The 13,711-nt window shown below is 48.3% G+C and overlaps 5 protein-coding genes across 5 annotated transcripts; 3 read left to right on the top strand and 2 right to left on the bottom strand.

The window, feature by feature from the left end:
* The first annotated feature begins 4,412 nt into the window (after window positions 1–4,412).
* On the top strand, window positions 4,413–4,838 carry BO88DRAFT_211196 (uncharacterized protein). The gene has a single exon (XM_025701930.1). The coding sequence runs from the start codon at window positions 4,492–4,494 to the stop codon at window positions 4,801–4,803; it is 312 nt and encodes a 103-aa protein (XP_025566125.1). The 5' UTR covers window positions 4,413–4,491; the 3' UTR covers window positions 4,804–4,838.
* A 2,989-nt stretch (window positions 4,839–7,827) lies between these two features.
* On the top strand, window positions 7,828–8,727 carry BO88DRAFT_333840 (uncharacterized protein; the record flags this gene model as incomplete). The annotated part of the gene is made up of 6 exons (XM_025702778.1): window positions 7,828–7,890; window positions 7,966–8,019; window positions 8,129–8,168; window positions 8,261–8,322; window positions 8,413–8,551; window positions 8,591–8,727. 6 exons carry the CDS (start codon window positions 7,828–7,830, stop codon window positions 8,725–8,727), a joined length of 495 nt encoding a protein of 164 aa, XP_025566126.1.
* A 1,082-nt stretch (window positions 8,728–9,809) lies between these two features.
* BO88DRAFT_485767 (tellurite-resistance/dicarboxylate transporter family protein) lies at window positions 9,810–11,330 on the bottom strand. Its single transcript, XM_025712372.1, has one exon. The coding sequence runs from the start codon at window positions 11,255–11,257 to the stop codon at window positions 10,007–10,009; it is 1,251 nt and encodes a 416-aa protein (XP_025566127.1). The 5' UTR covers window positions 11,258–11,330; the 3' UTR covers window positions 9,810–10,006.
* Window positions 11,331–11,642: 312 nt separating this feature from the next.
* Window positions 11,643–12,829, top strand: BO88DRAFT_441893 (uncharacterized protein; the record flags this gene model as incomplete). Its single annotated transcript, XM_025709918.1, has 7 exons — window positions 11,643–11,724; window positions 11,778–11,870; window positions 11,969–12,062; window positions 12,160–12,201; window positions 12,277–12,365; window positions 12,530–12,639; window positions 12,707–12,829. The coding sequence occupies 7 exons, from the start codon at window positions 11,643–11,645 to the stop codon at window positions 12,827–12,829; spliced, it is 633 nt and encodes a 210-aa protein (XP_025566128.1).
* BO88DRAFT_211212 (uncharacterized protein) lies at window positions 12,657–13,413 on the bottom strand. The gene has a single exon (XM_025701931.1). It carries the CDS (start codon window positions 13,365–13,367, stop codon window positions 12,921–12,923), a length of 447 nt encoding a protein of 148 aa, XP_025566129.1. The 5' UTR covers window positions 13,368–13,413; the 3' UTR covers window positions 12,657–12,920.
* Window positions 13,414–13,711: the final 298 nt, after the last annotated feature.

The following is a 13,711-nucleotide window of genomic DNA, read 5'->3' on the forward strand; positions in this document are numbered from 1 at the left end:
ATGTGAGGTGGCATGTTTATATAGAGCTTTGCTGATAACTCAGGTTTGAATGGCACTGATTCAAACCTTTCTTGAATTATATAGTCGGTTTCTTTGGACAAGAAGATTTGTTCGTCAACCTTAGTCTCCGGAACTTCGAAACTTGTGGTCGGCTTTTCCATAGTGTGCGACAGAGCTTGACGTTGCTCTTTGTGGTCTTGGTGGAAGTGGGTTTGCTAGGTATGCCAACGACCTTCCATTTTCCTTTTCTCCACACACTACCACTCACTAGACTCAGAGATCACTGAAGTATGTAAGTGGAACAACGCTAGCTTATTGATAGCCTCGATACTGTGATTAGATCGAAAGGCAATCCATTCTTTTCGGGAGCTAGAACGCTGCACCATCGTATCGGCTGTAGGCTAGATACGTTCTTCCTGTTTGTAGACGGACAGTTGAGGTTCTTGACAGGATCATCCACGTATCTTGTTCGATATGATAAAAGCACACTCTTTCGAAAGTGATCTCGTCTTAGTTGTAGCAGACCGCTAAGCTTTCCATTGCTATAACAATGCAACCGTCTTCGGACTTCGATAATTTTCAGCCACATTTCTCCTTGAATTTGGCGTCCACCAGACCTAGAAAGGATTGAGTATGGGCATGCCAAAGCGAGGTATAATCAGCACGAAGAGAAAGCCGTCATGCAAATTACTATATTCCACTTCGCTGTCCGTCAAAGATGCAGCACGAGCTTTTTCGAGTTTGCTCGCTAGTTCTATATAAGTTTTCGGTCAGGATGGAACAGCGCTTTCAGTGTTGGTATAATGTTGTGCAAGCCGCCATTTGTTCAAGTTGTGACGGAAAAGCAAACGGCAGGGCCATTCTTGCTCGCGTTGCTGCCTTGCAATCTTCCCAGTCAAAAATGGCAATCTTAGCATGAAGGATTTTCATGTGTTTAAGCAGCATGTACTGTATTGCTGTAGGTTGTCAAATTGCTGAGTAGATGCTCAAGCTCTTGACGATGGACGAAGACACCCGCCATTACATGGAAGAGTAGAGATAGAAGCGAGGTGCCTCGTCGTCAGATTTGTGCAAGATCTTATCAAGAATGAATCAGTCATCACCGCATTGGACAAGATAGATTTATATAGTCGGTTAAACTTCTCTGGTGAAGTTATTGTCAGCTCCCGCGCATGGTGCAAGCAGCATTGGCGAAACTCTGCAAGCAGTTTCAGAAGATCGTAGCTGAAGCCGATCTTCAAGCTTCGCAATTATAGTATATTCAGAACGAGGAGCGAAGACTGTGTATAATATCCGAAGGTGAAAAAGCGATCCATGGAGATCTTTCGGTCGGTCGATCGAGACTCTGGAAACAGGTAGGAGTTAGTAACCACAAAGATAGCATCAAGCTGAGTGATAGATAACTTACGGAGGATATAACCGCTTCCACAGGCACCAAGCCTGAGAAGGTGCTGGACGCCGTCTCGTTTGATCCCTTCTGGCGATCAGAATGCCACCAGGCGTTAAGTTGGCTTCAAGATGAGCCACTCTATATAAACGCAGGCTATAGACCGTGGCATGCTACCATGCTTTGCGTACATAAGCCAGAGAACGACATTAATGATGGCCTTAATTTTATTTCACATTCGTTCTTGAAATAAAGATTTTTCTGAAAATCCGACCGATTGTCCTCATCATCTCCGACGCGAGATATCTGAGATACCCATGGTCATTCTTTCTCCATGGGCGAAATGCTCGCTTCATTCTCCAGTGGATATAGTCATTCTGAGCGACCCATTCGCTTCAGAACGATCGATAGCTGAGTAGATATTATGCTGAAGTCGAGAATGGGTCACTAAAATCCTAGCGCCCTCACTCTTCGATAGATGTATATCTCAAACCATAAAGAAGGCAATCCAATGGCTTTAACTTGTGCGTCTGAGCCGAGTTGGTTTGCGAAGCAAGTTGGTTGTATTGGCTTCTTCAAACCGCGCAGTGAAACGGTAATCGAGGAGCGCTTTCCACTCAAAAGTGTAAGAAAGCCTCGACTAGCTTTCTGGAGCCTAAAAGAAGCGTCCTTGTGTTCTTAAGTCTTAGCAAAAGAATTGACTCTTTTGAGAAATGAGCTATGAGTTATAAAGATGTAAATGAATGAACCGGACGAGTGGTTCTAGAACGTCGACGATATCTCCCAGCGTGATAGAGGAATCGCCCTGCTGGGCTTCGGATGCAACCCCAACCACTGCTGATTGCAGCATCGAAAGGCGATTGTATTTGCGAAAGTCTGTTGTGGTCGAAAGGTAAGCGCTTTGGCATCATCCAGTATTACAAAATCTTTCGTGATGCGTGTGGGCCATGGCACGGGAGATTGGGTGCTTCAAATCCTCTTCATTGCTTTGGAAAGCCGAATGCGTTAGGTGTTTTTGTAGAGATGGTTGTCGCTTTGGGCTTGGTTCATCTGTGTGTTTGGGATCAGGTGAACTCTTGATCGGCTAGATCTTCTCTAAGGAATAGGAGATTTTGCAATGTTCCTTAGATGAAAAAGGTACAAGAACACAGGTATGTATTCGTGCAGAATGAGGTTAGTATCCAGTGTCGAAGGGCTAGTAACTATTGGGAGTGATCAGAGGACGAAGACATGAAACCATGGTCGTGTCACCCGCGTTTTTGATCCCAGCGTTCAAGCAGGCAATTTAGGCATTTGCGTGAAGCAATTCCTTCCAAATGAGAGTCTGCGTCGATGGATTGAGAGCGATCACGTCACCGTCACAATCATTGATTCCCACTAAGCTTTGGCATGCACCGAGACCAGAGCCGGAGTGCAATGTAGAAGAAAATTGGAGTTCAGCTCTTCGCGACAGAGTGCTGTCTCTTTATCATCGCCCGAGATTCGAACCAACCGCAGTATATCTTGGCTGCTTCCTCTTTTGCGAAAAATATCGTCGCAACCGACCCATTGGAAACTTTACCGCGACATTAATTGTCGCAACCGACCCATTGGATGTGTCGCCGTCGGCCATTGAGCTCAAGAGAGTTCGACGCCGGCTTCTAGCAGATGGTTGCGGGAAGAATGAGCAATCGAAGAGGTATGTCTCCGGCAAGATAAGAAGAAGCAAGCGATGGGTTGGAAAAAGCGACATCACGGTCGCTTGCGTCAGGACACCCTTGAGAATTTGAAGAAGTAGATGTCGCTTCGTTATCCAGACCGTGTGCCAACAATTCGAGATGGAGCATTTGACGCAAGGCGTTTGCTGTCGGTTATATTGGCAATCACGGCTCACCTCAGGACCGATGAATGGAGAACTTGTGTAGAGCATCATCGGTGCACTTAGCTCATGACGGGCAAACCGGTCACCCACTGTGCCACCTGCTACACTAAGAAATGCGCTCCCGGCAATACGGTTGTTCGAAGCTTGTGCAAACTTTGCTCATGGTGATTGCTTATGAGCTTGCCTTTGCCAGTTCTATAGCCGAAGATGGATCTACCTTTGCTCGTTTCACTCTTTTTCTGGTATGGCTGATACCATGCGACGTGGCCAAAACAAATCTAGATGATGATTTTAAGACGCGTTTTTGGACATCTCTTCCAATTGAGCAGATGACTCAAGCAAAAGATCGCCTTCAGAAAGATCCAGCATCTCCCCAGTAATGTCGAGGATGAAAGCAGGCTCGAGGGCCGCATATATAAGATGAATGTTTGAAATACCCGTCCAGGCCCAAAGTGAGACTATTAAACGGAGCGTCGTCAAGTTCAGAGTCCACCGAGATGCTCAAGCAGCCGTATATAATGATTTTCGTCTTTCTTTTCGACGAGAAGTTGGCAGATACCGCATGGAAAGAGTAACTGGACATCGTTGTGTCTTACGATGATTTTAACAGGCACCATAGCTGCTAGAAGATCGACCAGGGACTGTAGCAAACCCCAGTGACGCGTTGCTTTGAAGCCATTCCATGCTTGGAAGATTCAGCGATGCAAGAGTCGTAGCTTGGTCGTTCAATCGAAGTGGGCTTCCGATTTCGGACGCGGTAAGAGAGGTTGGACAGCTTTAGGGAAAATGCGTGAAACTAAAGCGTTGGAACCGTAGATTGCGACCGTGATATCATAGGCCCCATCAGATATCGCATCACTGCTAAATCCGAAGATGATCTTTGTAGTCTTATAGGAGTCGACGCAGCAGTGTGCTGAGACACTGGGTCAGATTGTATATAAATTGTGTCGGAGATCGTAAGACCGCTGTGAGAGTGACAACTAAGTCGAAGTCACCATCGATATACGAAGTCGCAATCGCGCTTTCAAGTGGCAATGGAACCCACTAAGCCTCCAAGTGATTTCACCACCGATTACTCTTCTCGCTTGTTTTCTGCGATGACGAAAGGTAGCCGATTTCCACGAGCACCATACGTCGCCGTGTAAAGCGAGCTTGTGACGCAGTCCACAATCACAGCTGTAGGTAGCTTGGTGCTTGGCTTTTGGTCGCAGCCGGTGAGAACGATGATATCCTTGTAGACTTCATGCACGAATTTGCAGGTCTCGTATGGGCTTTTTTCTTAGAAAGGCCTTTGAAGGACAATATTGTAGTCGAGACGCACTCCGTCATGGTTCATACCAGAGCTCGGAGGCCTTCTATATATAAGGGTTTTATTCCAATTTGTTACCCTTCTTCAAACTTCTCGAAAACTGTCAGACATCATTCGAATGTCAAAAGCTTCCTTTTCTCTTTCGTTTTGTCTTTTCTTTTTCCCTTTTTCCCTTTTCTTTTTCCTTCTTTTCTTTTCTTTTCTTTTCCCTTCCTTCTTTCTTTATTTTTTCTTTTTCGAAGGTAGCATAATCAACGTCCTTGACCGCATGAAGAGCGTACGGTTACCAGATCAGTAAGAGGCGTTTGTAAGTCGAGTGAGTCTAACCTCTGAGTTACCAGCCATCATCCGAAGCGACGGAACAGTCAGGCGACGATGATTATTGCAGGCAATTTATGCTGTGCGATTCTTGAAGGCCTTGTCCATCATCCGAAGCCAACATGTTGCAACGGAGCAATGAAGTGACAAGTCCTCCAGGCAATTTATGCCGTGTGATGCCAGATGGCTGAATCCCCTCATCCAAAGCGGACATGATGCGACCGAAGAATCAGGGGACAATTCCCGCAGGCAATTTATGCTGTGCGATTTGCCAGTGGCCTTGTCTTTGATGCCTCCCTCGTTATGCTGGGGAAAGATGAAGCGTTCCGTAGTAATTGGCAGATCCTGCCTTCAGTCATAGTTCGGATACATGAGTTCGAACTTGTTGGCTCTGTGCATTGCCAAGGTGAACAGACCGATGGGTTTTCGCAGCGACCAGTTACCATTCGAAGGCGACATGATGCGACCGATGAACCAGGCAACGGTTCCCGCAGGCAATTTATGCTGTGCGATCCCCATTGCCTGCATCCTTGACGTCTTCAGCGCTGCTTCAAGGAAGATGATGTGTTCCTTAGTAATTGGCAAACCCTGCCTTCAGTCATAGCTCGATGAGATGAGCTCAGACTCGTTGACTTTGTGGACTTGCAAAGATGAACAGACCGATGAGCTTTCGCAGCGACCAGTCACTTTTGGAGGGAGACATAATGCGACCGAACAATCAGGTAGTCCTAGGAGACTTTCCATTGCTGCGCAAGTCCTGGCGATTGTGTATCACCAACCTGGAAGGCCATCGTCGTAAGATTGGCGAGAACGATGCCTTCCATAGTAATTGGCAAACCCAATCGCGGCGACACTTTTGGAGAAAGTGATGCCTTGCGTCGTATTTAGCGAACCTGCACCAATGCAGTTGCTTTGGAAATGCCAGAGAATTCAACCGACGCTGACTGGTCTTGACGAAACAGTTGTCGCAGACGAAGTCATCTGTTCAATGTCCTTTCCTTTGTTGATGCTTCCCGCATTCGCCAAGGCATCTTGTACATTGGAGTGTATATAGGAAAGTATGATGATGGCTGTACCTTGGAAGTTGGCCATGAGGTACCACCAATGAGTCTTGATTCCGAGTCTTGTGAGTCTTGGTGAGAAGTATTTTGCGACAGCAGCCAATGCCGCAAGCATTCTCACTCCTTAAATTGTCCTCTCATTCCTGGGGCTTCCAATGTTCAGTCCTGTGGCTTCCAATGTGCCAAGGCATCCTTGACGAGGTTGGCTTCCAGCGCGTATATATATTGCCTTGCGTCGTAGTTCTCAAAGACGGTTGTTTGTGGTCGTTTATAAGACCTTTGCCGGAGCCATCGTTGTTGCGAGAGTTAACGTCTTTCACCGGTCGTAGTCGCGTTCAAAGGTATTGACTCCAGCCTTTATATATATAATTAAGTCAGGCTTCCCAGTGATAGTGCCTGCAAAATACCTTGAATCCGATGTCTTTCGTCGTAGTTCTTGAAAGCGTCGTGGTGTTGGCACATGCTGCAGACGATGAAGTGCAGGACTTGGCCAGGAGGTAATCGAAGCAGCGATAAAGCGACCAAGCAATGAAGCGACGAAATGCTTGGGCTTCAAGACAACGGAGCAGTGGACGTCGAAGCGAGAACGCCACGGAGCAATGAAGCGACGGAAAAGTAAGGAGACCATCGTCGCAGTTCAAGATTTTCTTCGCTTTAATGAGATTCCGGTTTCAGGAGAGCCCCGTCAACTGATAGGTTGCATCGAGCGAACTCTTCCAATGTGGGAATCGAAATGATGCTGCTAAAGAAAGCTGCCTCATAGAGTTTTTTGATTGCCACTCTGGAGGCTATACCATCGTTCAAGGACCAGCCGCGATGGAAAGATATATAGAGGCTGACTGGTGTATGCACAGTCGCTATATAGAGGGAGCAGTCGAACGCTAAGAGGAGCGACCGTCCAACGGACAATGACCCTCAATGTCTCCTTTCGAGCCCTTCTGGAGCTGAAGCTAGAGCAAGCTAGCTAATCGAAGCGACGAGGTGAAACGTCGTAGTGATTGTAGCGCCAGTATATAAAGCGAAGGAATGACTTGAGTTTGTCGTTTCGAAGAACTGGTTGTTCGGCTCGAAGCAGTGAGTGGAAAAAGAATGTATGGCTGCAGAATGTCGAAAGCGTACATCAGTGGCCCTTCAAGCGCGGCATCGACAAGCCAGCGTCCCACCGCGATTGAATTCTCGCGGATTCAAAGGATCGTTTTCGTCCCGATCAACGAAGCCTTCTGATGCTTCGGAAGTTCCTCTGTTGTTCTTCCACTATATGCCGTAGGCCAAGGAGCCGATCAGCCAGTGCTTGATCTGTTTAAATGACGAGGATCTGTCACAAGGTCGCTTTCGTTCAGATCGACGAAGCCTTCTGATGCCTCAAAAGTTTCTCTGTTTTCTTCCGATATATAGCGTAGCCCGAAGAGTCGACGGCTCAGAATGTCGGGAATATATATTGTATACAATACAGTGGTGCACTTCTTCTTGCCCGCTGGCCCTTCGGATGTGTTCGATGGGCTTATAGTGTCGATATATATATATGCAGCGACGGTTAAAATTGTAGTCACCATTCGCGACACTGTTGCAAAGCGTCGAAATGCCGTACACCGTTTTGGAGATTATATAATTATGCACTGATTAGCATCTTATAGATTGTGTATAGGTGAGAGCTGTCAGTGGTGTTTATGAAGTTTGGGCCAGCCAATCAAAGTCGAGAAGTCTCGTATATGCTATCTCCACTGAATCATAGATGGGGTAGTATATAATTGGTCTCGCAGCGTATATACTGTGACAGGCGAGTTGCGTAATCGAAATCGTCGGCGCAGCTTCTCCATGGGGCTTGATTTCAGTATGTCATAGAAATCAATAACGCGGCCACAGATCATCGGGGGTGGACCGCACGTGAACGATGGAGACTGAATGTCCCGCGGAGTTGTGCAAGGGCGTCTCAGAGTTGTTGAGGCATCATGGCGTGATTCTGTTACGAGAGACAATGCAATAAGGAGTCGTAAGGGAGCCACGAACGAGGCGGCTTTTGGAGAAGAAGGGGACGCGAGTCAGAACTGCTGCGGAGATGCAAACCGCTCGGTCGGCGCGTTGGGTGGGGAGCAAAGAAAAAACTAATGAAAATTGGCATGAGGATAAGCATAGAGGACAAGAAATGCAAAGTCGAATAAGCACAAAAAGGCGCTTTATGCATAATAATCGAGGGGATGTGGTTGGATGGCCGAGGTACGATCTTCCGGCACAGTGAGCCGATCGAGGGCTGGATCGTCGCCGAGAAGAGCTTTTTTTTTCAACGCTATTCTGTCTTGTTTCCAATAAGAATGACAGAGTGGCAGGTTGCTCGACGGACTTCATCCGAGGCAAGACCGGTGACCCAAAAGGTGAGTGTATCCCCATGGTGTGCCCTGACCAAGTGGGGTTCGTTCTCCTGAGTGGCTGGAACCAGGGGCTTTTTTATGCTTACTGTGGGTATCTCGGCGTTAATGAGCTTGGAGATGCCGTGGCAAAGAGAGCCTCCCCCGGCATGCCGAAGCCGAATGTATGCCCTCGACGGTCGGGGAATTCGGAGAAGCCGGCTTATGCCAAACCCAGCGTAGCCGGTATTTCCCCGGGGGGGTTTTTAAAAAGTGCTTCGTATGCGAGCTGAGATTTAACCGTCTCGTTAGGCGAGATGAGGCGGATGTTGCTGCTAGTCGATCTCATCCCGCCCCAAAACTTGAGTGAGGCCAACTGGACAGGCCCACGTGGCACCAAAGAGAAAACCAGCACAAATGAGAGTCATGATGAAGAAGAACAGAAATAATACCACAAATGAGATGGTGTGACGTATAACGGAAACAAATGAAGGTCGTGCCATCGGAACAGACGGCTTCTTAGGGTTGTTCCCCGCTCGTTAGACTGAACTCCATCCCCAAAAAGAAAGTGATCAGGTGAGGCGACGGAGGGTCCCCAAAGCAAGGAATATTACCCCTCCTTGACAAGTTATGATGGAGAGTGTGAGGCGAGCGTAAGAAAGCAGTAGAAAGAGTGTGGAGATTACATGAGGGGCAGAATGCGGTGTAGAAGGGGAGGCAAAATACTGAGTGGGGATACATCGTTGACAGAAGGGAAGCAGGCAAGAGCATGAGGTTACATCAGAAGCAGTATCAAGCAGGAAGATTAGGAATGACTAGAAAGGAAGAAGAAAGTAACGAAAGGATGCAGTAGTCAGCTAAGCTTCGAAAGAGAGTGCGATGGAGATGAAGATGATGAAGATGATAGAGATAGAGATGATTCAAAAGAGTGTATGATGAGCTGATGAGCAGTCAGATCGATGCTTGTGACCTTTCTGAGTATGGAGAGGAGGGGAGAATGCGAAGGAGAGATTTGGGTCGAAAAGGGAGGCGTTTATATACCTGAGAATCATCAGTCATCAGATTCCAGATCATCGTTCACAGTCCAGTGCCTCCGTTCACTCTATACATGGGAATGAGAGAGGAAGTCGTGGAATGAGGGCTTCAAACCGTGGAATGAGGGCTCAGATCGTGGAATGGGAGCCTCACGGCGTTACGCTGAACACCAAGATTCACATATTCTCGTGGAATGGAGACATCTCTCGCCCATAATAGGAAGTGGAGATGGTGAACGGTCAAGAAGTGTGAACGGAGGCAAGAGTGAACGGGTCGATGCGACAAATACCATTCCACACAGTCTCTCGTAATGACCATCACACTACGAAAGAGTCCGTATTGTGTAGCAAGAAGGATCGGGTTGCTGTTCACGCAGGAGAGAACGCGGGCCATTACTATTTGTCTACCCTAGGGAACTTCCGGTGGAATCACGAATTAAGAAAGGGAATTGTAGGACATGGAAAAGTCTAATTCTAAATCTATAATGTATCCCAAACGCCTGTGTAGCTAGAACAACAATCCCAAAGGAGTCGTAAAAAGGCTGACACAAATGATGAGCGCTCAATATAGTGTATGCATATAATCGTTTCACCAGAATTCACCGCTAGAGATGCAAGAACATTGAAACCCAAAAGATGCTGAGGCTAAAATATGAGACAAGAAATGGAAAAGGAACCAAGGCGGTGTGAGGAATCATTCAGACACATCCTCATCTTGACCCGGCCACATGATGTCCTTGCGGATAACGGCCCGGATGGCGCTAACCAGGACAAAGATAAACATGATGATAACACAGAGAGACATGGCGGTGGCCACGCCCTTGACGCCTGGGCTCTCAAACATGTTGGCCAGGGTGATGGTGGCAAGAGTGAAACCCGTGTTGGGGAAGACCATGGCGAACCAGTTGAGGTGGAAACCCTTGGGCGGGGAGCGGACGACAGCAACAACCGCAATGCAGAAGAACCAGAAACTCAGAGCCCAAAGGAAGATGGCCGCACTGACAGCGAGGAACAGCATGACGCGTCCGTCGATAACAGCATGGGGATCACCGACAATCTGGAAATCATCAGGCAGCGCCTTAGCCATACCAACCAAAGCGAGGGCAGTAAAGGCAGGTGGGCCAACACAGATGAACATGCCAGGCCTGTGTTCGGGGCTCGGCAAGCCAACCTCCATCAGTCGTCCGATGTAGTGGGCGTACATCATGAAACTGATCGAGAAACCAAGACCCTGGAAGGTAATACCGGCAATGACCATAGGTATTCCATCACTAGCCGGCTGTCCGCTTGCGATAACGGAGGCAATGGTACCGCTAAGCATGACAGGGAAGGCTGGCAGAATCCACGACGGCATCATGGTGTGCAGCTCGTATTTGTGGGTGGCAAAGACAAAAGAGTACTGGGCGACGGCGGTGATCATGGTGAAGCCACAGTAGATCCAGAAGAGGACTTGGAGACACTTGGTAAATTTTTCGTTCGAGTCATCACCAAAGCACTTGTACAAGCCAGTGATCATGGTTGCAATGGAGAGCCAGAAGGTCGGGAAGAAGAGACCTTCACGGTCATGTCCGAGAGACTCCAACATATTCTTATGCAAGATGAATCTGATGACCATGAGAGTAGTGACGATGACGAAGAATGCAATGTTGAGACAGTAGACTACCCGGGCAATGTCCTTCAAGCCCTTGAAGTCATGAGGCTGGTTGACAATTAGGAGGGCCAACCCGCCGCAGCTCATGGTCAAGGTATACCAGGCCCAGGTAAAATGGCGTAGACGCTCGCGGAGACCCACTCGACCTGGTTTCTCGAATGTATGGTTGACGCCTAAGTCGGCTTCGTGATTGACAGATATCTCGGAATCATGGTTGGCATGTTTCTTGGTCTCATGGTGGAAGGTTTCCAGATCCGAACCAGACGAGCCAGGGAGGCTCGTTTCAACGTTCATAGTGCCGATCGACTATGGTCTATACGGTGATGTATAAGATATGAGGTGAAGGAATCAAAGATAGGAATAGAAAGAAGAGGTGTGAGGCAGTGTAACTGATGGAGAGCAAAAGCCACCGGCTTCCCTGCTCGTGAACAGTAGGAGAATATCAAGCAGTAGATAATGTCTGGTTCAAGTGCCTCGAAAGGAATGAGCCAGCCTTTTAACCAGGGAGGGGTGACCAGGCCTTAGCAAGCTGAGCGGACCCGTACTACTATTGTACACCGGGGGCCCACAGCGAAACAGCACGGAAAAACGTTTTGGGATACGGAGAACTGAATTGATAATTGTGGAGTGGATATGAAAAAAAATTCTGGTAAGACAGGGTGTTTGCTCAGGTAATGCAATGGCTTCTGGAAGAACCAATTGTTCCACGAGCTCGACTACCAGCGATGCATTGCACCTCCAACAGACAGGACATTCCACAGGTCATATAAGACTACGCATCAACCCCTATGCTTTTGGGGCTACAGTAAGGCAGTGCTTCTTGGGCTGCCAGAAAGATCGTCCTTCAAGTGTCAACACAGCATGGCCAAGAGCATAACAGCCGACCTGCAGGGGCATGGCAAGAGCGGTTGGCTCACCAGGCGAAGAGCATCACAGTCTAGACTTCAGATAATCAGTATCGCGGGGCCCAATATCTATGCGTATGTAATATCCAAATTAGGTCAGGAGAATTAGGAATCATAACAGGGGGGAGAGCCAGCATATTGCCAAGGCGGACAGGGATCCACGGCACTCAGTCGAAGCATCATAGGAGGCGAAGGTTGAACCTGATGGCTAGGGGAGCAGATGGTTCATGATCCTCAACTTTCCAGAGACTCTCTTCCGCCAAGCCATGCGAGGTTATGGTTCTGCATCAGTGGGTCGGTATGCATCGACAACGTCAACTGGCAGGCAATTCAGTTCTGGGTAGAAGAATTGATGGTATGCGCCACGCACTGTGTTATTATTATCACAGAATTTTACCCGTTTTGAAGGGTTGGGGTCCGGAAATTCCCCGAGAGTGCGGACGTGCCCATTGCCAGCATTTGTCACCGCAGAATCGCTGCCACATCAGGGACCACAGGTCTGAACCGGCCAAGAGACCTGTATAACTTCGTCTCAATTTTGAACTGGTGGTGATACATCTGAGTTTGGATGAGTGTTGCTATCGGGGACAAAAAACCGAATTTTCGAGGATTGATTTTTTGCCCCTGGATCCATCCCGAAACCTTTTCGGCCCATTGTGAGTTACGACATGGGCCGCGACGGGTGCGGCAAAAGGAGTGGCCAAACGGGAGGAGGTCGATGCTAAGCCCTGTTCGGACCGAGGATTAGGTACGGGAGACAGAGCCAGGAAGGTACGAGACGAGAAACAGCAGCAGCAGTAGCAGTAGCAGGAGGACCAGAGATAGTACACTTACTCAGTCGGGAGGCAGTCCCAAAGACAAGGTTGGAGCTGGGAAAGTGGAACTCGATGGACACCATCCGGGCCAATCAAGCAGGCAAACGCATTGTAGTGCGCATCCAGGAATCTTCAACGTGCGCTGATTTCTCCAACCTGTTTCGCTCCCCAGATGAGCGATGGCCAAGAGGAGGATCGACAGCGCACCATGGCATCTCCGCTGCCAAGTAGTGGTGGCTATAAAATGCCCAGAATATGGGAGAGGAAGCGAGCAGGAAGGTTTTTGCCAATACTATTAAGACTGCGGGAGATTTCTTGGGGGGTTCGGGAGTGGACAGTCAGAGAACTAAAGTCGACCGCAACCCAAAGAATGTAATGGAGAGGGGGGGATCGGATGTGGGCCCTGATCCATGCGGGTGACCCATGGATGGCAACAATGTAAAAAACCGGCCCATATACAGCATAAATTGAGGTCACCGGTGAGGGCAAAAACTGAACCCATTCAACCAACTGGATGGGGGTGGGGGGATAGACAGACAATTGGGAAGGAGAGGATGGAAAATGAAGAAGTTGATTGTGTTTGTGGGAAAGTGAAATTTGGGGGGGAAGGAGCGGAGGAAGACGGAATGGCCTCAGAGGAAATCCTGGCTGGGCATCCCTTGGCACGAGTTTCCTCCGGAACATTTGACCAGATGAACCAGATAGTAGATAGATAGTCCAGATAGATTAGACAGTTAGAGATAGAACTGATCTTCTTCTTACTCCTTCACAGAGTCAATCCCGATCCTTCCCTTCCGTCTCTTGGATGCTCTTGGCCGGATCGTCGCCAAGCATGGCTCAGCCATCTATCGAGATACTTGAGACTCGATAGATCGTTGATGAAACTATCTCGGCGTTCTTGTCCGCTGGCGATCCCCTTCTTGTCGCCTAATACTCGAGTCGTCATCCCATTCTGTGACTTGACTCCCTTATCTCCTCACCTACTTCGTGGTATTCCGGAACTCCTGGAAAATGTGATTGCCTACAAT

The sequence above is a fragment of the Aspergillus vadensis genome (assembly GCF_003184925.1).
Source record: "Aspergillus vadensis CBS 113365 unplaced genomic scaffold BO88scaffold_4, whole genome shotgun sequence".
NCBI classification, from domain to species: domain Eukaryota; kingdom Fungi; phylum Ascomycota; class Eurotiomycetes; order Eurotiales; family Aspergillaceae; genus Aspergillus; species Aspergillus vadensis.

Excerpts from the sequence above, each read along its gene's own strand:
- BO88DRAFT_211196 (XM_025701930.1), top strand. The coding sequence starts at position 4,492 with ATGCACGAATTTGCAGGTCTCGTATGGGCTTTTTTCTTAGAAAGGCCT.
- BO88DRAFT_485767 (XM_025712372.1), bottom strand. The coding sequence starts at position 11,257 with ATGAACGTTGAAACGAGCCTCCCTGGCTCGTCTGGTTCGGATCTGGAA.
- BO88DRAFT_211212 (XM_025701931.1), bottom strand. The coding sequence starts at position 13,367 with ATGTTCCGGAGGAAACTCGTGCCAAGGGATGCCCAGCCAGGATTTCCT.